Below are 20,698 nucleotides of genomic sequence, written 5' to 3'. Positions count from 1 at the left end.
GGAAACTTGCAAACGTGCAAAAGTTTCCTAAAGTTTGGGAACTGTAACTTTAAGAGGACAAAAGACATATGTACAGATGCCTGTGTCTGACTCTCTACAAGCAAGAAATGGCTCCTGCTATCTTCTGGGAACCAGCTTGAAGGCAGTGTACTGGTCAGCAGTGCACCATATCCACCAGTTTCTACCCAGTAACTGAAACAAGGCATGCAGGATAACCTAGTTTAGACCTGGATTTTCAGACTAGAAAATCCAGAGAGTTGTGTTTTCAAAAATTATGGGTGTTGCAGGCTTTTGTGAAACAAATGATAGTGGAATAATCCTGTGCTTGTTGATGACTTTTGGGTTTTTTTTTTTTTTGAGTGCTCTGCTTAAATGTATTTTAATGTTTTGACTCTCTCCTCTTGAGTTTCTAGAAGGACATGTTTGGTACCATTTTGGGGTGGCTGATTTGAGTGTTAATAGCATGGAATAGTTAATTTGGAAGGGGCTTACAAAGATCACCTCGTGCCAGAGAAGAATGTGGAGTGGAGCCCAGGGGAGGGGATGAAAATAAATGTGCATGATGTGTAGCCAGGGGCCCTGCTGCTTCTCTGACCTCCACATCACCTGGTCTGGGTCTCCCCGGGCTCCAGAAAGTGAGGGTCTCCTATTTGCTGGAGGCTTGGCACCAGAGGGCACAGCAGGTTTCCCTTAAGGGCTGAGGGCAGCTGTGGCAGCCAGGACAGGCACCCCAAGATTCTGTGCTGGCCTCCATTGCCTCCTCTGGCTGCCCACGAGGGGAGGAAGGGCTGTGAGCTGCAAATGGCAGAGTGCTCAGGAGAGGAGGAGGAGAAGTGAAACATTATCTGTGCCAAAATGTCTTGCTGAGTCTTTGGGTCACTGTGGCAAAGGAGCTGAAGCCCCACGCAGAAATGTAAAGCCATGAGCCCTCTAGAAAATCTGCCTCACATCTGAATATTGCCTGGTTTTGCCTGAAAAGTTTAACTTACTAGAAACAGGAGAAAATACATGGCCGACTCAGGAGGCTGTTGAGGTATCCCAGAAAGGCTTAGTTGGTGAACAAAAGAACGTTTTACTATAATCTTCTGCCGTTCCTTACCTGGGTATTGCCTCCTTCCAATGGTGTACAAGGTTTGCAAGCGTCTGCTTAATTAGCAATTCCCTCAAGAATGGGCAGGCAATTAGAGAAGTGTAGTTCATACCAGGAAATACCTCTGAACCTCTAAACACTTGATAAAGGAGTGTAGAGAAAAGCCAGATGCCCTCTTACTCCTAAAGAATGTCTCACCATAAGTGGTTTCTTTGGGTTAATTGTAAACAGTCCAAGAAAGATGGAATCTTGAGAAAGTTCAAGTATCCTCATATGGTTAGAGAGGGGTTTTGGGTTTTGGGGTATTTTTAGTTGTTTTTCCTCCCTACCCCCCTGCCCCCCAAAAAGTGTTAAAATGAAGAAGAAAAGCATGAAATGAGTAAAACTTAGGCAAAAAAACCCCTGAAAACATCTAGGTTAGTAAATAAGAATATAAACTTCTGAAAAACATTTATTTACAAATGTTTGCCTAATGCAACTTTGCTTTCCCCACTTACTTGCTATGTATTTTTGTTTAGTTCTTTTCCACCCTCCCAGGTAGTGTGTTTCATTACAAGGCTTGTCTGCTTCGGTCTTTGCTCATTCTCCTGACTGCTTTAAAAAGTCTCAATGAATTTAAAAATCTCAGTGAGAGATTTAAAAGGATTGAACAATTTAATACCGAATAGCTTGAATTTATTGCAGTTTTACTTGTCACAGAGCTTTTGTGAGGAAAAATGCCTTGTATAATTTCTAAAGAAAGAAGTCTCAAATGCATCTGACCTCTACCTGACTAGGGAAGCTGCATCAAGTGAATGTAAAAGATTCTGTTTTTTACTGTTTTCTGAAGATAATATATTACTCCTTAGCTACTCATTGTGAATATGTTTATTGCTTTTGCATAGCTAGCTGATTTAGTCATCTGTGCTTTAGGAAGGAAATGAAACTTTTTTAGGTCATCCTTTCTTTTAACAAAACAAAAAAAGCATAGCTAGACAAAATAAAGGGTGGAAACCAGTTAAAGACTCTTCTCAATATTTCTTGATTTTTAAAAGGGGTAAGTACATACTGACTAAATCATGTGAAAAGTACTTCCTTTTTTCTTAAATCTCTATCGAACCCTGAAAGAAGTCCCATTTAACTACTCGAATATTTACCAGTGAGGTTATGATGCTTCCAGGTGAAGATTTTGAGGAGATCAGCTTAGCATATATTAATAATTCTGCATAATTTTTATTTGTAAAATAGAAATACACTGTAAAACATTATTTTTTTACTTTGAATTTGTGCTCACTTACAGTATTTTGGGCACTATTTTGATTTCGTAACTTTAAAGGGAACTGAAATTACTTTAGTCTCAAAGATGCTGAACAGCTTTTGCTTCATTTTTATCGTACTCATAGGAATATGATTTAAACCTGTTAAAATCTGTTTCCTATGAAAGGGATAGCTTGTTACATGCCAGCCTGGGAGTTCATGCACAGCCTTTTCCATAATTATGTCTATCTAATATGACCTCCCCTGTGGCTACCCAAAAAAGTAACTGTTACGAGTACCTCAAATGAAGGTTATGTGAACAAATTCCAGAATATCTGAATTTCCCTTGGAGAAAGCCCTGTCAACTGCCGTGTCTCATCTGTGACTTGTTGCTGTTTGCTGCAGTTTGTTAGCAATAAATAAAGAAGAGCAGGTTCAGGCAAGCAAATTGAACACAAAGTCTGTCAGTTTTCAATCTATTTTGAGTGAAATACCTGTGGGGTGTTTTTGGTTTTGTTGTGCCATTCAAGGAAGTAAACGCCTGTGGAGTATCTTCGTTGTACCTGAAAAGCAATCCAGCTGTACTTCCCTGCCTCTCAGCTTGCTTTCTGATCACAAGCTCTGAATGGGGAGGTACAAGCAAGGTGCTTTGCTTTTCACGCTGTTGCTTAGAGAATGTGCTCCTTGCAAATGCCCTAACACAAGTGCAGTGTTGAGGTAGTGAAAGGGTCTTGTTCTTCTGCAAGGGAGTTGCAGGCCAACCACAGCCTTGTCTGAAGGTAAAGCAAGTTGGAGACGGAAGTTCTCCACATTTTCCTGGTTAGTTCTACAGACCATAGTGTTCTATTAACTTGTTAGCTCATCCATGTGAGGACTAGGGTTATTTCTCTTAGGACTGGAGTTTTAAAAGGTTATGTGGCAGCTCTTGCTGGTAACAAGGATGAGGGTCAGCTGCATCACCACCTGCAACCATCAGAACATAATGTGGAGGTTCATTGTGGCAGGCTAAAGGGAATTCATTCACAGCCTGCTTTGGTCTGGTAACTTCAGCTGTGGTTTTCACATTTGTTTTTGTGTGAATAGCTAACAGATGTTAAACTAAAGCAGTGCATTGCGCTGCAACTGTTGACGCTGCAACCTTCTTTGGCTCTGTTGCTCTTTAATATGTGCTGTCCTAATTAGTGCTTTTATTTTTCTAAGGAGGGAGGAACACCAGTATTGATACTGTGATTTGGAGTTGTAGTATGTTTTGGAGTTTCAATGACTGATGCAGGATAAAGATGGCTTCATGAAGTTACTTCTCTTAATGGTTAAAATATTAGTAGAAGTAGACAAGTTTGCTCTGCTTTATTTAAAATTTCTTTCTGTAGCATTGCCTAAACTGTGCTCCAAAATGTTTCTCCTTTTTTAGCTTCTTCTTTTCTGTGGTTTCTATTGTCAGTTCAACATTTGCAATGAAATCTACAGTATTGTTTTATCATGCAGGGTTGATTTAACTCAATGTTTGCAATAAGTATTTGTCAAGTAACTGTGTAGTCAGTGTTTATACTTAAATACCTCATCCCACACCAAAGACTTCTGTTGGTTTTAAATTATGCAGCTCACTGCGGCAGAAGTGCCTTCATGCTCAGAACCATATATTCCCAAAGAATAAATTATTGCATTAATATGACAAACTCGCTGGGCTAGAATAACAGCAGACCTACTTTGATCATGCATTAAGGAAAAAAAAAATTAAATAATATGTTTAAGATTTATGTAAAAAGCGTTAGACAAATGCAGGCTAAAGCTGTGAGCATTACTTGTCAGCAAGTGCTCTTTAGTACTTTGGAATAGTACAGGCTTCGCTATGCAGCCTTCTGGTCTTGGATTGTACAAAGACGCAGTTATTGTGGAGTTCACTGTTCCCAAGTCCTTAGTGCCTGTTTCCTTGGATGTACAATTTCAAGTTAGGTTTCTGTGCTCCTCGTAAGGAGGAATCGAGCATCTAGAAAGGGGAGTTAATATATTTTCTTGTGGTTTGTATCCTTCTCAGTGGGGATTTCTGTTAGGTGTATCTGAAGTCTTACAGCTCCTCTGAAGGTAGGTGTCTATATGCAGTTTAAAATCCTCTTTGATTTTGACATCTTAAGTGATTCTTTTTAAATCAGGAAGAAGTAGGAATGGTCACGCTGTTAACATTTGATACATTAGGTTACTGGATAAGAGTTTACAGTTGTGTTAAAAGAATGAATCTAAAATCTTTTTGATGGGCAGCCAAGTAAGGCCAGACGGCAAGGGCTGGGTATTTGGGGCTGAGTTTGTACTACTGGCCTCAAAGGGACAATAGTTTGGGCTTAAGTATTTCCCCACAGTCATCAGGGGGGTGTTTCCTTGGTAACGTGTTCCCAGGCCTGTTCTGGCATTTGTCAGCTCTCCTCTGGACAATGCCCGGGCAAGATTTGGGGCACGATGCGGCTCAGGGGCTATTTTCAGCTGCTGCTATGGATTAGCAGTGGAGAATGTGTAGTTCTGTGGGTGCAAGCTGTGCTTTGCCACTTGCCCTTGAGGCCTCAGGACATGCTGTGGCTCGTCGTGTTACCAGCCCCAGATGTAGTCGCGGGTTCAACCCCGAGTGGCTCCGGTGCGGGCAAGTGAGTCAGGCGATCCTGTGCTCTCTTCCCTCTGGCTGCGGGACTCGCGCGCGCTTCTGCACAGCAGCTGCCTTCTCTGGGGAAAGAAGGAGTATGTCAGGCATACTCCTTTCGTGCCTGCTAAATTTTGCCTTTCCTCAGATGTAGGAATACCTAATTTGTGAACAGGGGACAGCCTTAGGCACAAAAAAGGCACTGAGCGTGTCCAGAATGACAACATCTGCAAGCGTGCTCACTGGCAGGAGCCAATCTACCGAGGGAGCTTTGCCGGTGTAAAGACAGGCACCTCAGGGATTGTAGGCATCGGATTGCTCCTGAAACATCGCTCATGTCTTGTGGGTTTCTGGATTTTAGGCACTTAGTATCTTGTCTCAGCTTGGAAGTTGCAATGGGCAATGATTTGTAGTATGGAATTTTCTAGGGTTTTTCTTGCAGGGGACAAAACATGCTAAGGGTCACCAAAGGAGGGAGGGCCTGTCATGTGCTCACCACGCTCCTTTTGGCAAAGTTACATTAGGAGTATGCAGCTTTAACCATCAACAGGGAACTGAGAACATATTAGAGGTTTTCTGTCTGTACATACTAAATATATTTCTGCTTGCATCATGAGCGTGTTTCAGAAACACACAGTTGTGGGATGAGAGAGGTCACGACCACCACTGCTCCTCGGCGTGATAGGGCTAAAAGCTCATTTGATTCTGCTGCGTGTGCTTTAATTTTTTTTAAGGCTATGACATTTCAGTTATCACAGCTGTGGCTGGAAAACTTTCTGTGATTTTGCCTTTATCATACGGGGCACATTTTTAGGAGTCTGTAAGATGATTGCTTTTTGAGTGTTTGTGAAAATACCACATAGGGTAATAAAAATATGACTATGTTTACATGCTTTTTTATTTTGACTATGTTTACATACTTTTTTATTTTGGCTATATATACACACACAGTCTTTAATAAATGCTTAAATAAAATATGTGAGTGTTTATTCCATGCCTTTCTAGTACTCCTGAAGAGTTTCCTTTAATGAAAACCATGCTGTGCTTTTTGAGGGTTGAAACTTCTATCTGCCTTAACAGCTGAAGGCAAATTGAAAAACCAGGAAGAATAGCGAATTATAGTCTTCACTGTCTCTTCCATCACTTTGAACATCTTCCCTGCCCCTCCTATTTATCGTGAAGATGACTCAAGCTGTTATTCATGCTTGGGTGTTACCATTTGAGCAAATCCTCCAGGCTACTGGAATAGAAGGCAGAATATTTAAAGCTGAGGTCCTGTGTTTCCTGCTTTTGTCTGTGTTGACAGTGTGTTCCCTTCTTGGTAGGCGCTCACAAGGTGTACAAAGCACTCACTAGGACTGGAGGGTTTTGGTTGTGTTAGCAGTGTTAACAGGTTTATCTGTTGCAGGTATACCCAGTCAGCCCAACCCTCGAGATGCTCTTGCTTCAAGTGCAAACATGACCAAAGGGATTACCTAAGACACGACAACTATGCAGTTTTCATTCTGTGACATTTAGATACCACTCTTGATTAGGAATTTTAAGCTTTTTATTACTGTATCTACTGCTTTAAGGTATAGAGTTTCTCTGATTAGGGGGATAGAAATCCTACTACTGTAACTTAGATATTTAGGTATCCACTGTACTTGAGACAGAGCTGTTCTTCCAAGAAACAGTTCATTCTATTTAAACAAGTATTTTACAATGGGTTTATTCACTTTCCGCTGTCATCTGTCTCAATGACAAACCTAAACTAGATCTATAGTGTTTGTCTGTTAAGGTTAGTAGGAGCAAATCATATGATTAATTCTACTTTTCATAACTGTGTTTCCCCTTTCCTTAAAGTGTGAAAGGGAGATTAGCAAAAGGTAGTTGTGTAATTATGCCTAGGTTTGCTTTAGGTGGCTGCTTGTGCTGTGTACCTTGCCTGTAGTCACTGTTGTGTTTTCACATGGAGGTCATGTACCCAGGCTCTCTCTGGTTATAGATTTACAGCTGTGACAGGGAGCTGGGATTTATAGGCTGTGCTCAGTGGACTTGCCAGCTCTGCTGGTGCATCATAAAGATATCTTTCTTGTCTGTACACCAGTACCAAGTACAGATTTCGTCACACAAATAGGACTGCATTAACGTGATAGACTTCAGTCTGTTTTTCTCTGAGGTTGCCTGATTATAAACAAGGAATAGTGAAATAGTTTTCTAGGAATCTTTGCTGGGGTGTGTTTGTTTGTGTTTTTTTGTTTTTTTTTTTTTTTTTTTAATTTTGTTAATACTGTTCAATGTTTTGGTGGTCATGTCACAGCTGTAGGAATTTGATTTTAGTCCCACTATGTTTCTAGGTAGTTTGAACTTCAGCTTTTCGTCCTGCAACGCTGCTGTATAAATACTTTGTAGGAATGCTTAAAGGTTGCCCATGAGGGAAAAATATATTAGAATTCAGGGAGGTATTCTGGCAGTTCTTCAGTTTTGTAAAATCTTGCTGAATTGCAGCAAATTTGAGGTGACTGTCTCCTTAAATACAAAGGTAAATAAAGCTTGGTTAAAGTTCTGTGACTGTATCACTGTTGCTCCTTCCTTGGATTGGGACTATGCTCTCCAGCTCTGTAGTTTTCTAAATCTCTGTAGTGAAACTGGTAAAATTAACAGAATGAAGTTTTGTTTTGCATTTTGGGGGTTTGTTGTTGGTTGGTTGTTTTTGATTTTGTTTTGGTCTGGCTTATTTCATCTGAGCCAAGGTCCTGAGTAACTGTCGCAACCTTTTATTACTTTCCTTTCCTTATTGCTGTGTCATTTGACTCACGCTCTTGGTAACTTCTCTGTGGAAGATAAAATTAGTTTATGTTAAGAAGCAAAGTGGATGCCAAACAAACATTCTAATGTGGAGGTTTGGTTGTTTTTTTTTTTTCCCAGCTGTGTGTTCAATTTTCAAGCTCTTAAAATGATACTAGTATCTTGTCAAACTGTCAAATTATATGTTATTGGAGATGTTTTTGTTTCTTTTCTTGCTGCACTTTGTTATTGCATGCATAAAAGCATGCGGTTTGGCTTTATTTTTGGAGGCCAAAGAAGCACTTCTGTGCCTGCTTTTATACTGTATAAATATACAGTATTTCAGTCATGTGTTTGTATCGCTATCTTACAGTAACTTTGCAGTAATAAAAAGCCCTTGTGAGGGATGTGGATGCCCCTGTTGAGCTGTTGAGCAGACATAGCGTTCACCATCCTCCAGAAAGGTAATCGCTCTAGGTTTGGTGGAAGCTTTTCCTTTGGGTTGGGTTTGCCTGTCGCAATGGGGCAGGTGCGGGCTGGTAAGTGCCCCTGGTGCAGCTGAGTGTGGAGCCTCTGCAGCTGCATCGCTGGTGTTCCGCCGAGCCCCTGAGCAGAGCCTGGAGCCTCACCCAGGTAGACTCTGCCAGGTCTGAACTTGGCTCAGATGCGTCCCTGGGCTGCCAGCGCCCTGTGCTTCCCCTTTGGGAGTCACCCTGCCCACACCAGAGCCCGTGCTTGGCACGCTCTCTGCGTGCCTGGTGCACCTTCCAGCAGCTGGGAGGAACTTACAGATCTTATCTGGACAGCAGGCAGTGCTGATTTTTTTTTTTTTTTTCCCTTTGCTTTTGCTACCCAGGGGAGCGTGTGAAATACAACAACATGCAGTGTATGTGTTAAACTTTCTTTCACACGCAAGAAGTGTGAAATAACTTAAGTAGACCAGCAGTTTTGGGATTTGATTTCATTAATGAAACTTATTTTCTTGTTAGGCTGAAAAGGTACATATTTCGGTACTTGCTTCACCGTCACTATTCTCATTTTTGTCCATGTTTTGCTATGTACTTAATAAACTTTTCCAGGTGACTTCCTCTCATAAAGCAGCAGTGTTTGCAGAATTTGTCTGAGTTTACCTAGCCACAGTTGTTTTCGTGTGGGGTAGGCTTAATATTATTCCCAAAATGGTTGCATTAATTTTGGGTGCCTCCAGTTGCTAGCATTGTTATTTAAGAATCTTGTTCTTTAAGGCGGGAACTCGCTGTTTAAAAAAGACAGTTAGGGGAAATACTAAAGCTATGTGTGTGCAAAAATATTTTTATCTCATCATAAAAGGGTTAGAACTTCTTTCTAGAGGCCTTCCTTTGTCATTGTTTGTGGTTTGATTCTCAGGTTTAAACTGTAGAAAATTTACCTCTTCTTATTGCTGGACTGCTTTTAGTTTTGATAGAACTAGAGTGGGCAGACTGCTTCTTAAGTAGAAAAAAAGAATTATTTAAAGCCTAAATTCTCAGCTCTGGAATTTTTAGTTTTCCAACAATATGGTAGGTTTTATAAAAGACCAGAAAATGTGTGAAGGGTTCCTTTTGTTTGTTTAAATTTTGTGCTAAGTTCAGTTTTATTACAGGAAAAGCTGGACTTGCTTTTTAAGCTGCTGTATGACAGGAACTGAATGGGGGTGAGGTGATAAATATGAAAGGCTTCGGTATCAAACCAGAACTGTCAAAGCAAAACTTTTCCATCCAGCTTCTTGCAGAAGTGTTAGTCTGTGCAAGCATGGCTTTCTAAATTTGGTTCATCTTAAACAAGCCCTATTGAATATGTTCTGTAAATGTGCTAATGCAGTGATAGTTGTGTTTATGCAATACTCTGGTAACTGGATAACAACTTTCAATACTCTGGTAACTGGATAACAAATGCAGCCCAGGCATTTCTGTCTTCTAGGTTAAGAATCATTCTGATTTACATTTTGCCTTAGCTTTTGAAATGTATCCTCTTTCATTTTGTAAATGGTGCTCAAATGCCAGAAACCCTGATGTCTAAATGATAATAGTCTAGCAGAAAAGGGAACTTGTCAGGATTCACAGGTCTGCATAGATGCAAGAACCATATAATATTACATTTACTGCTGGAAAAGTATGAACAAATTGCTTTTCATTGATAAAACTCTTAGAAAATAGCTTGAAAGAATAAATAAGGCTGGCGAATACTATGCTCGGATGGGATTTTCAAAATTACCAGTCTCAAAGTGAACCTCACTGGGTTCTCTAATTTTAGCTGACTTCTTTGTGTAATTCTAGAAACCTCATCTTTGGTTATGATGGTGCTTGAAATTACAAGTGCAAACCTTTTTGTCGTTTGCAAGAGATGGTGGAAGACTGTCTGATCAGGAGTGACATGGAAAGATTGAACAACAATGTAGTGCTCCCTGCCCCTTTCCAAAGAAATGAGAGGGGCACAATTTGAAACAAAAGGATGTTTGGGTTTCTTAGTTTTGTTCCCCCTACGCACGCCCGCAGTGTGAATGTTTTACTGCTGTGACCATTAAAAACTTTACGCACATTTACAGGAAGACAGAACAAGCTCAAAGAAGAAAAATTTTTGCTGAACACGCAATTAGATCTGACCCAGAAAGTCCTGAGATATGACTGATGAGGTGGGACAGCACTTGAGAAAGTCTTGTGTGCTTCTCCGACTGTTATCTTGTTCCCCAGGCATCCAGCCTTGTCTGCCGTTGGAGTCAGGATTGCAGATTAGCTGCATGTTTGGGGTCTGATCAGTACAGCCGTTCTTATCTTTTACCTGGTCTCAAGAGCTCTTTTTCAATTTTTGCATTTCTGTGTCTGGGGTTACTTTCTTGAGAAACAAGGGCTTGGAGGTTGATTTCAGTTAAGGATTCCTTACCTGCCTGAAGTAGTTTCTATAAGGATTTTTACACGCTTTTAGATGAAAAATATAAAGACATATTTGACTAGGTATTGGCATTTCTTTAAATGTAAAAGACTTGTATAAGTGGAAAAAAAAAATTCCTGACATTCTTGCGAAATGCCACAAATTAGAACTTCAGACTGAATACCAAAAGTACAAAACAGGACATATTTTGAAGTAATGATCTGTTCAGATAATTTTGAGGTGTTTATAGTAATTTTTTTTTTCTTGTCTTGTAGAACTGCTGGTTAATTAACTAGTTATCAATATCTACCTGCCTTGATTTAGATTAAAAACATGCTTGGAATAAATTAAATTTGCCCTGCTTTTATTTTAGTAGGAAGTGTGCATTTTCTGCACTCTTGTAGTTGAAGAAACCACACTACAAAGAACAGTTTTTAAAGTTTTGATCATAAAACTGAACTCCTAGCTCTCCCTGGGTAGGTATATGAGTGAAAATAATGCACTTTTAGGAAGTACTGGTTGGAACACATTCAGATCCTCAGAAGGTCTGACAATGTAAGCCTTTTTTTATTTGAAATGTCTTGGCGTGACTTAGGAATGTAACTTCTCATCTAGATTTTACATTTAAATTTTGTCATAAGACCTTAACCAAAGAGACAGAAGAGTTGGTATCAAAGTCAAGAGCAGAGAGAGGGAGTGCATCTGTTGAGGAGTGTACCTACGAAAGCATTGCTCCATCCACAGCTCTCCAGGATAATCTTGTTGCAGAACCAGAAAAGCCAGAGAAAACCTCAGCCAGTCCTGAATAGCTGGTACCCTGTCTTTACATCAGCTTGTTGTGGGAGGTACAGTTTTACTCCCCTCTTCTGAATCAGTCATATCAGGAATTTTTCAAGTAATGGTCTGATCCTCAGCATTACAGACTATGCTTTTTGACTGTGTTATGTTTTTTTCATTAGGATATATGTTGTGGGTTGTTTCTTCCCCCCCCCCCCCCGCCATGTGGAAGAGTGAAAGTATTTAATAATAAAAAATAGAAAGTTTACTCAAATGACTTCTGGACACTGAGCTATTAACTGATGAGAAAGCTATTGTAGTGTGTTGTACTGTGCTCTTTCAAAAAATAGAAGCTGCTGCCCAGGAGAATGAGTGTAAAGCAGAGAGAGCTACTGTAGCCTGTGCTTCTCCAGGCTACTTGAGGTGATACACCAAGGAAAGTTTGGTTTAAAGGGGAACACTCATGTATGTGGCTTTGTCTGCTTGTTCTTCTTTTAAGTCAGTGATGGGTTTTTATTTTTCCCCTGCAGTTTTGCAGTCTGAGATTCAGAGAAAGTAAGTTCCGTTTACCAGGGTGAGGCTCTGGGTGCTCACTGCTGTAAGGCAGAGAGGTGCTGCTGAACAAGTTGTCACTCAATTGAGGAACAGTCTTTAGAAGCTCAGGGGAGTAGTACCCTGAAAACATAGCCCAGCAGTGACATTAGGGGCTTTTGTCTCAGGTTTCTTGGAGGGAGGCTAATATTAAACACACACCTTTGGAGGGAGAGGCATTGAGACTTTAGAGACGTGTATCTGGTTTTTGGACTTTGAATTTGTCAGTGGCATATGGAAAACAGAGAATTTCTACTCATGCCAAGGGTTTTGTGCATTCTTTTGAAGCTGGATATGAATCAGAAGAGTTTAGGATTCCCAGCAAAGATAATTGCTTATTTTAGATGTTACGAAGATATTTGTTTCTATGCTGTCTTTGTAGCTTAAGCGCATACTATTTGAATTTTCCTTTCATAAATTATGTGGAAAAGATTGAAAGTGCTTTTTTTAAATTTCAATTTTTTAAATTGAAATTTAAAATTCAATCAACACTAGTTCCTACCAGTCATTGAGTAATCTGTTTCCCAGTAGTAGGAGGCAGTGAATGTTCGATTTATAAAAATTAAACAGAAGCTTTGCATAGGGAAATAAATTCATCCAGATAAAAATGTATCATATAGTTTGATGGCTCAATATGATTTTTTTTTTCCAACGTTGATTCACTCCTCTGTATACAGCCCTAGTATAAAAATGTCTCAGTGTTTTATGTGTGTTGCAGCTGACTGCACTAAATCTTAAGTCCAAATTCATTTTGACCCAGTTCTTATTCTTGACTCTGTTGTTTTTGGGGAGGAAAAAACAACACTTATTTTACCTTTTAAATTTTATTTTATTTTACAATGACGTTAAATTAATTCTGAGGAAAATGTACACAGTGTTCTAGTAGCTGGGAAACATATATAGCAGGATGTTTTAGAGTGGTTTTGTCTATGTATGCCTGTTTGTAGCAGTAATATATGTAGATTCCTCTTTTTACATGGTGCTGACTTTTCAAAACGTCTTGATTAATTCTGCCAGCACGTAGACCCAGGTACTTTATTTTTATACTTTCTAAAGTTTGAAAGAAAATAGCATTTGAAGTTTTAAATGCTCATGTTAAAATTCTTTCTAGCACGCAAAAATTGAGAGGAAGTTGCACTCCAAAATTAATGCATTTTGAATTTCTTTATGGGACATCAAATAGTTTCCTGGAAGAAATAATCTACTTGATGCACATGTTTATTTCTAGTTAGAAAAGGTCTTGTTTTTCTAAGAAACTGTACTTTGAGATCAAATTAACTTAGAGGATGTTATTTTCCTCAAAAGTCATGCTGAGTTTAAGAACTCCTCACAAGAGTTTAATAAAGTGGTACTGTACCTAAAGCATTAACTTCAGTCATCACAAGTTACTTTGTTTTAATCACACAGGCTTCTGAGAGAGAGGTGAGAAGAAAAACCAGTTTGTTGAGACGTTTCCAAATGCTCTAAACTACCAGGAGACTTAATTGCTTTGTGGGGGCCAGGCTTGTGAAGAGAGCATGTCTCTTTTGTCAGATAAACCTGGGAGAAACAAAGTTCTTGTAACCCACTGACTGAAGCCTCCTATGAACATAATGGTCCCTAAGGAGGGTGCAGGGAAAAAGACAGTGGGAAGGAGTAAGAGAGACAAGAGGAAACTGGAGCAGACACAGTAGCTGAAGTGGTATGACAGTATGGGGCAGGTTTCCTGCAGCGTTGAGCAGGTAGCTTCACCCCCATCCTCAGTAACTCGGAAACTGATTATTGAACTGAGAAACTGTTTTTACTTCAGGAAGGAAAAACAATCTACTGTGTTTGACTCAACAAACAGTCTTTGGACTTTGGTTAACCTTTAAACCCAAAAGTTCATTTCTAACATGCAATCTCTCAGAACAGACCTTTGCCATAGATTTTCAAAATACTTTTTCTGTGTGCTATTATGCTTAACGCTTTTACAGCCTTGTAATAAACTTTTCAGATGTGAAGGAAGCACAGCTTTTACATATAAGAATATATGTCCACAGCTGAAGAAATGTGCAGGCTTCTAATTCCAGTTTAGTCCCAATAGTCTTTTAATAAAGTTTATATTGTAGAGTCACTGTCAAATATTTTCATTTTTATGGTCTGAAGGCTGTGTTGAATGAAGCTTTCTGAAACTGGCCTTTCAGAGAATCTGACATCCCGTGGTCTGGTGGACCGGTTCTTTTTTATGGAATTCTGAATGGTGTCTGATGTGAAGTAATAGACTATGGGGTCAAAACAGCAGTTTGAAACAGCGATGCACAGAGTGATGGGGTACATAGTCCTGACTGCGGTCACCACCGAGCAATTGACCCAGGTCTGCGTTCTCATAAGGGAGTAAAGTATTAAGGTAATGTTGTAAGGCACAAAGCAGAAGCAGAATATCACCAAATGGACAAATATCATTTTGAGTACCTTTTTCTTGCTTACTTTATTCCGGCTTAATGTAAGCGGTTTATTCAAAGTCCGAAGGACCATAGTGGAGCAGGTCACGTTCAGGATGAGCGGGATAAAAAACCCAACGGTTTCAATGAAGATAACAATCCGGGAGAGGTAGGTTTTCCACGTGTCCTCTGAAAAGTTTTCGAAGCACGTCCTTTGCTCCGTATTGTTCCGGCGGTTCGTGGACTGGAAGAAGCTTGCTGGTGTGCTGCCTGCTAGCACAGTTATCCATACTGCAACACAGACGATCTTTGCGTTCCTTTTGGTCCGGAGAGTCTTGGATCGGAAGGGGTGTACTATAGCTAAAAAGCGATCCACGCTGATGCAAGTCAGGAACAAAATGCTCCCGTACATATTTGTATAAAAGAGGGTGACAGAAATCTTGCAGAGAATGTCTCCGAATGGCCAGTTTCTGGTTACGAAGTAATAAATCCTGAAGGGTAATGTAAACACAAAAAGCAGATCCGATATGGCTAAATTAAGCATGTAAGTTGTAGTCTCGTTTCGCACTTTTAAAGTACAAGTGAAAATGTAGATCGCTACACAGTTCGCTATGAGGCCAAGAACAAACACCATGCTAAAGATACACCCGTATAAAGTATATTTAAAGGAGTCCTCAGTGGAGCAATTAGAGCTTACCATTATAATGGTATGTTAAAAATTCCCGTGATTTGACGTTTTCTCTGGTATCTTTATTGCAACTTTTTTGAAATCCCAGAAGAATTGCAGGTCAGATGTATTTGAACGGTGTGCTTTGGCAATTTTGTTGTGCTGTGGAGCTTCAGGGAAGGAAGGTGAGCGCTGTGACAGGGGAGTACACCTCCAGCAGAAATCACCAGGAAGTCTCTCTTCTCTGCCGAGTGCTATTTGTAATCACATAGCCAGTCTGCAAAAGTCAGAAAATGCATCATTTCTGGCAGATGAGGTCACCCCAAAGCTTGCTTAGTTCCATTTCCCGCCTCGATTCAATGAAGCCATTGTAGGACTTTCTGCCTTACTCCTGGCCGCAGACTGCGGCAGCGAAGCCTTGTCCATCCGAATTCACTGGGAGCGTGTGCTTTAGGAAACGATTTCCTGGACGCTGCGAAGTGTCAGCGCTTGCGTTTCCCCGTCTGCCTTCTTTCTGTACAACGAGTTTGTCGGCTCGCTGGCTGGCCCCATGGGGCGGGAAGCAGCAGCAGGAGGGAGCTGCTTGCCAGGGCAGAAACCGAATTCCAGAGCGTGTTTGTTCCTGCAGCCCACAGCCCTCGGCGGCTCTTGCCAGCCCGGCTCCTTCTGGAGTGCAGAGCAGAGCTCCCAGGCAATTTGTAGCGTGACATCACAGGAAGAAGAGGCCGGGTGCGGAAGAATGGTTTCAGTTTGGTTTGTTTGCCTTCCCCTGTCTCTGCTGTACCTTGCAGATGTGGCTTGTAGAGCGCTGCAGCTGCCTCTTAACTCTTTCCATGCTGCCTGAGAGGTCCTTTGTCAATGTTGCTGGGGTCTGGAAACCTTCCTCTTCAGTTATGACGAGACTTTGCAGTATCTAAATAACTCTCATGCCTTTAAGTTCCTGTTTTTCTTTGGAGATAGTAATAATTGTGGGATTTTGTATAGGGTTGAACTAACATTGTGCTTTCTTATGTTAATAGCTTTGCTTGTGCTAGAGAACGCATTAATCACCAGAAATCACGTGAGTAGTTCTGTCTAAATTTCCCCAATACACCAATAGAAACCTCAAGAGGAACAAAGTAACATTGATAGATAATTAAATAATTGCACCTAATAATTACAGAGAAAGAGAGGATTGATCTTGGATATTCACAGGAGTGAAATGTGTTGCAGTGGGAGGAAGGAGAGACTTTTTTAACTTGTTCCATATTAGAAAGCACACTCCAAGCTTTATTTATAATCAGAAATGTGGGTTTAAAAAAAAAAAAATTACTCTGCTGGTTTTTTTAAATGTTGTGATGCAGAAAGCATTTTCTTGAATGTATAAGCACAGAATTAATCAACAGAATGCATATAGTGTACTGTGCAATTGGTTCTGGTAATTTCAAGGGGGACAGTTACCACATATGCACAAAATACTCCCATTAGTCACTGATAATTGAAACAAAAACATGTTGTATCTAATTACATTGTTAAGTAAATATTAAAAAAAGGCAGCTTACTGCCTTTAGGGGCAAATATGAGATAAATCTCAGTTTAGACAGGCTCATTTATTAAATAACAACTTGGATAGACTCACTTCTGGCATCAAACCCAGTCTATTTCTAAGTCTTAGAATAACAAATCTCTTCATATCTGGCTGGGTGGCATGGTTCTTTTGAGCTGTATTTTAATCACTTGCACTTAAACAAGGCTCTGGGCAAAGCCTTTCTAGTCTGCTGTGAAGGAGAGCGCTTCACAGGATTTTGGCACAGTTTCTTAATGCAGGATATGTCAGGCAAAATTCAGAAATATGCAAAAGTGGGTCTTGCTTATTTTATTTCAAGTTTTCTTGATAGTCTTCTGTGAAACATTTTCACCTTGATTTTGAGGTGAAATCAGGTAGTTTAACTGCAGTAGGCTATAACCACAAGAAACCTTTTTGACTATTGAAATTTGCTTAAATGTAAAGCATAGCGCATCTCAGACTAAGTCAGTCGGAAATGAAAATGTGAGCTTGGTGGAGACTCTCATGTCCAACTTAACCTTTATGCAAAGGTACATGTTGTCTTGGCTTTTCTCACAAAAACAGTCATCACACACTGAATTTTGTTTTGTTTCTGTTTTGATCAGTTTCTGTTCCTGGCAACCTTGCATGGTAAAAGAAGGCTTTTCCTGCAAGTGTTCTGCATCGGGTCACAGGAGCTCTCAGTTTTACTGCTCCAACTTTGTTTGCACAGGAAAACTCTGTGAGGCAGGCTCAGTTACTGGAACGAAAATCCCTGCGGTACAGAAATTTGGTGTCACAGGTCAAAGCTTCAAACAATCATTCATGTTTAGAGAGAGAAACTAATGGCAATGAGTGTGTATGTCACTGATTAGGACTTGACTTTGCATTTGGACAAAGGTGTGGGTACACAGAGGCACGATAGGATGTCTGGTCCATTTTACCACTGTAAATGTGCTTTAGAGCCGTGGTGAAGGTGCATCCTCAGCCTTTGCTCTATCTGTCAGAGCTCCTGCCTTGCTGTGGCTCCTTGTTGCTCCTGTCACAAGCATGGATACTACTCAGAGCCATATTTTAGGGCTTGATATGTGGGTTGTTTTAGGACTCTGTTGCCCCTGAACCCTTGTGGTGCAGTACAGTACATGCACTTTGCACTAATTGATGACCTAAGTGATATTTGTATATGTCCAGAAACAGCATTCAGCTGCAGGGTTTTTCCACCTGCAGATGAAAATGTGAAACCCCCGAATTGACAGGTTAGGTTTTTCCATTCCTTCTTGTTTCAGCGAGGAGAGTTACGGCTGAGCAGTCAGCATGAGTCATTTTAGCTTAAAAGTGTGAACGGCGAAGGCGAATTGTATATACGCTTTCTTAATTTAGATGTAGCTGATTGTTACCAAGCAGTGTTTTAATTTGTGTGAGCTTGTCCAAGCTGAAGAACCTGCTGAAGAACCTTGGGAGTCAGGAGTGGCCTCCCTTCTGGCCAGGCTCCAGCATGAGCAGGGGGGAAGCCTCATTTCGCTCTCTCCTTTTCTTGGATCGTGTTTTAAGGTGTTGGGCTTTGTGTCGACAGGTTCAAGATTTTAGTAGCCGCCAACACCTTAAATTTTAAGAAGTTTAACAGTTTTGGAGGAAGAATTGGCAGGGTAACGGCCGTGCTTGTACTCCTTCACCGCAGGCGTTTTCCTTTAGGATGTGAAGGAGGGGGTAGGCAGGAGGAAGCAGCTGCAGGGTGGGCCTTGTGCACTGAGGGGGGTTTTGTCTCCAAAGGAAACAATGCTATTGCTGCAGGGAAATGCACATGTGAGTCTGTCTGCCTCTCTACATCAGAGATGGGAATGAGTTAGGACCTGTCATTTGTTGCTAGTGCTATATGAGCAAAGCCTGCATTTCCATCAACAGGCTTCCTGTGGCTCTTGAAAAGGCACCAAAGGCAGAGTAAGAATGGCCTCCTTAAAGCCAGGAGCTGATGAGAAGCTTGAAATCATCTCTCACTTCAGCAGCAAGCAAGTTTTTTGGACTCCTTCAGGCAGTTACCACATAACTCTCCTTCTCTGAGTTTAGATACCTATTTAAGTGATTTTGGATTTGTGTGGCAAACCTGCTCCACCACAGGGGGTCGGAAGGAAAAATGCTTACAACCTTAGCAGTGTGCTGGGAGTGGCTGTAGGACACTGTTCCTTCCTGCCCAAGACACCACAGAGATGATTACTTGCTGTCATTTAGGAGGCAGGGGGCAGGATCCCTTAAATTCAGAAGTTCAAGTGGGGTAGCAAAAACCACTTCTCTGAAATAAAACAAGTGTTTGAAGGCTTTTCAAGCTTTTGGAGTTGTGCTGACCAGTGTTGTAGCTTCCTCTGGTGGTACCCTCACCTTCAGAGCTGGAATTAAACCTAAGTTGTGGTCAGAGGTGAAAGGCATTTGAATTTGTCTAATGTACTGCATTCAGTCTGTGCTGATGCTAATACTGAAAGCTCTTTAGAGGAAAAAAAATAACTTCAACATTAATAGCGTTGTAATAAATTCTTACAGTGTTTCCAAGGCCAGAGTATGCAGTGTTAAATGAGGGTTGTCAGGTGCACAAAATGCTCTGTGTAAGACCATTATTCAGTAACTACTGTCACTGCTTTTAGGGGCACACCTGTGTCATGGTGCAGACATTTGTTCTCACTTGGGTTAAGCAGTCTTATGCAGAAGAACTTGTGCTGTCTGGTGCAGGGAAGACAAATCCTGACAAGACAATATTTTCTTTGACCTAAGTATTGTTATTTAACTAGTTATTTCGATGAGTAGATAGGTTTAACTTTTGCCTTTTTTTTTTTTTTTTTTTTTTTTTTTTTTTGGTCTATTTACTGGAGTTTCTCTTTGAACATGTGTATGTACTGGAAGGAATTTATTATGCTTGACAAGTAGGGCTGAGAGCCAAGAAGTCTTTTTGGCTGTGCCACAGATTTTCTGTTCCAGTCTTGGCAAAATTTTCTATGACTTGGTCCTCAAGCTTCCCTGCACATAAGAGCTCGTTCAATTCCACACTGGGATGTGAGGCTGTCTTGATTGCTAAATATAGTTTGGAGTCCTTGGATGGAGAACCCTCTATTAAATACCATCCTGAGGTAATTACAGTGGCTACTGAATGTGACAAAAATATAGATTAAAATTTAGTATGTTTAGGTTGGATTCCAGTCAAGCAAAAGGATGAATTAAGAGATTTGATTTGTTTCACCTCCATAAATCTCTGGAAAAACAGATATAGAGGAAGCAGGGCTGGGCATTTTGACCTTCTCAGCTGTCTTTTGAGGCTGCCTGCTCAGCCACCCCGAAGTCACACGAAGACTGCTTCTGAGAAGTGTCGCACTTGTCTTCAAATGTGGTGATGTTCTCCACCTATGGAGACAGAGTGAAGCTGGTATGGCACTGAATATTCCCTCTTTTTCCTGTGTTGGTGTAGCAGTCAAGTCTTCAAATGAGCATTATAAAACTTAAGATGGACAGAGTATTTTTATCTAGCCAGCCTAATCCTTGTGACTCTTGCAGAGGCAGTTAAAGGCTCCTCTATGTCAGGAAACTTGTTAGCTTAATGCATATGAAATCACACATACAAATTACGAGTAGAAGTTGGTTGTGTAATTGCTTAAAAAGGGAAAAGGAAGCTCAGAATAAAATTCCAGACTTCTTGTGTGTTTGAAATGCTTCTCTTTCCTCTTTGAAATTGTTTCAGTTTCCTTTGCAAGAGACACAACTGCTTTTCTCCTGCTTGTAGGTGGAGGAAACAACTTCTCTCCTTCTGTATGAGTTTTTAGGCTGCTAGAATACTTTCTTCCCTCCCCTCTACTCTTGGGTTGGTAGTATAAGTCTAGTTGATCTCATGGTAGGCTAGTAGAGTTTAGATAACATGAAATCTTTTCAAGCTTTAATCTGTGGATTGATTGTTTTAAAAGGGATGGACTAAACAGCGAAGGAATGGATCGTAGAGATTAAAAGCTTCAAAAGTGTATGTTGACGTTCTTCAGAGGAAAGGAAAATGGAAAAAAGACTGTAAACAATCTTAACAACATGACTTTCAGTGGATAGGAGTAGAATGAAGGGAATCTCTAAAATGTCAGGTAGGAAGAAAAATGCCTTAACTAGA

The 20,698-nt window shown here is 40.5% G+C and overlaps 2 protein-coding genes across 2 annotated transcripts in view; one reads left to right on the top strand and one right to left on the bottom strand.

The window, feature by feature from the left end:
• RB1 (RB transcriptional corepressor 1) overlaps nucleotides 1–20,698 on the top strand; it is a 69,981-nt gene that overhangs the window by 26,849 nt on the left and 22,434 nt on the right. The gene's annotated exons all lie outside the window — the stretch shown is intronic.
• Nucleotides 12,836–15,697, bottom strand: LPAR6 (lysophosphatidic acid receptor 6). The gene is given in 2 exon segments (XM_040055261.1): nucleotides 12,836–14,195; nucleotides 14,198–15,697. Coding segments are annotated over 2 exon segments (939 nt in total). The 5' UTR covers nucleotides 15,078–15,697; the 3' UTR covers nucleotides 12,836–14,136.

The sequence above is a fragment of the Hirundo rustica genome, chromosome 2 (assembly GCF_015227805.2).
Source record: "Hirundo rustica isolate bHirRus1 chromosome 2, bHirRus1.pri.v3, whole genome shotgun sequence".
NCBI lineage: Eukaryota > Metazoa > Chordata > Aves > Passeriformes > Hirundinidae > Hirundo > Hirundo rustica.
The sequence above is the reverse complement of the archived record's forward strand: the minus strand, read 5'-3'. Positions and strand labels throughout refer to the sequence as shown.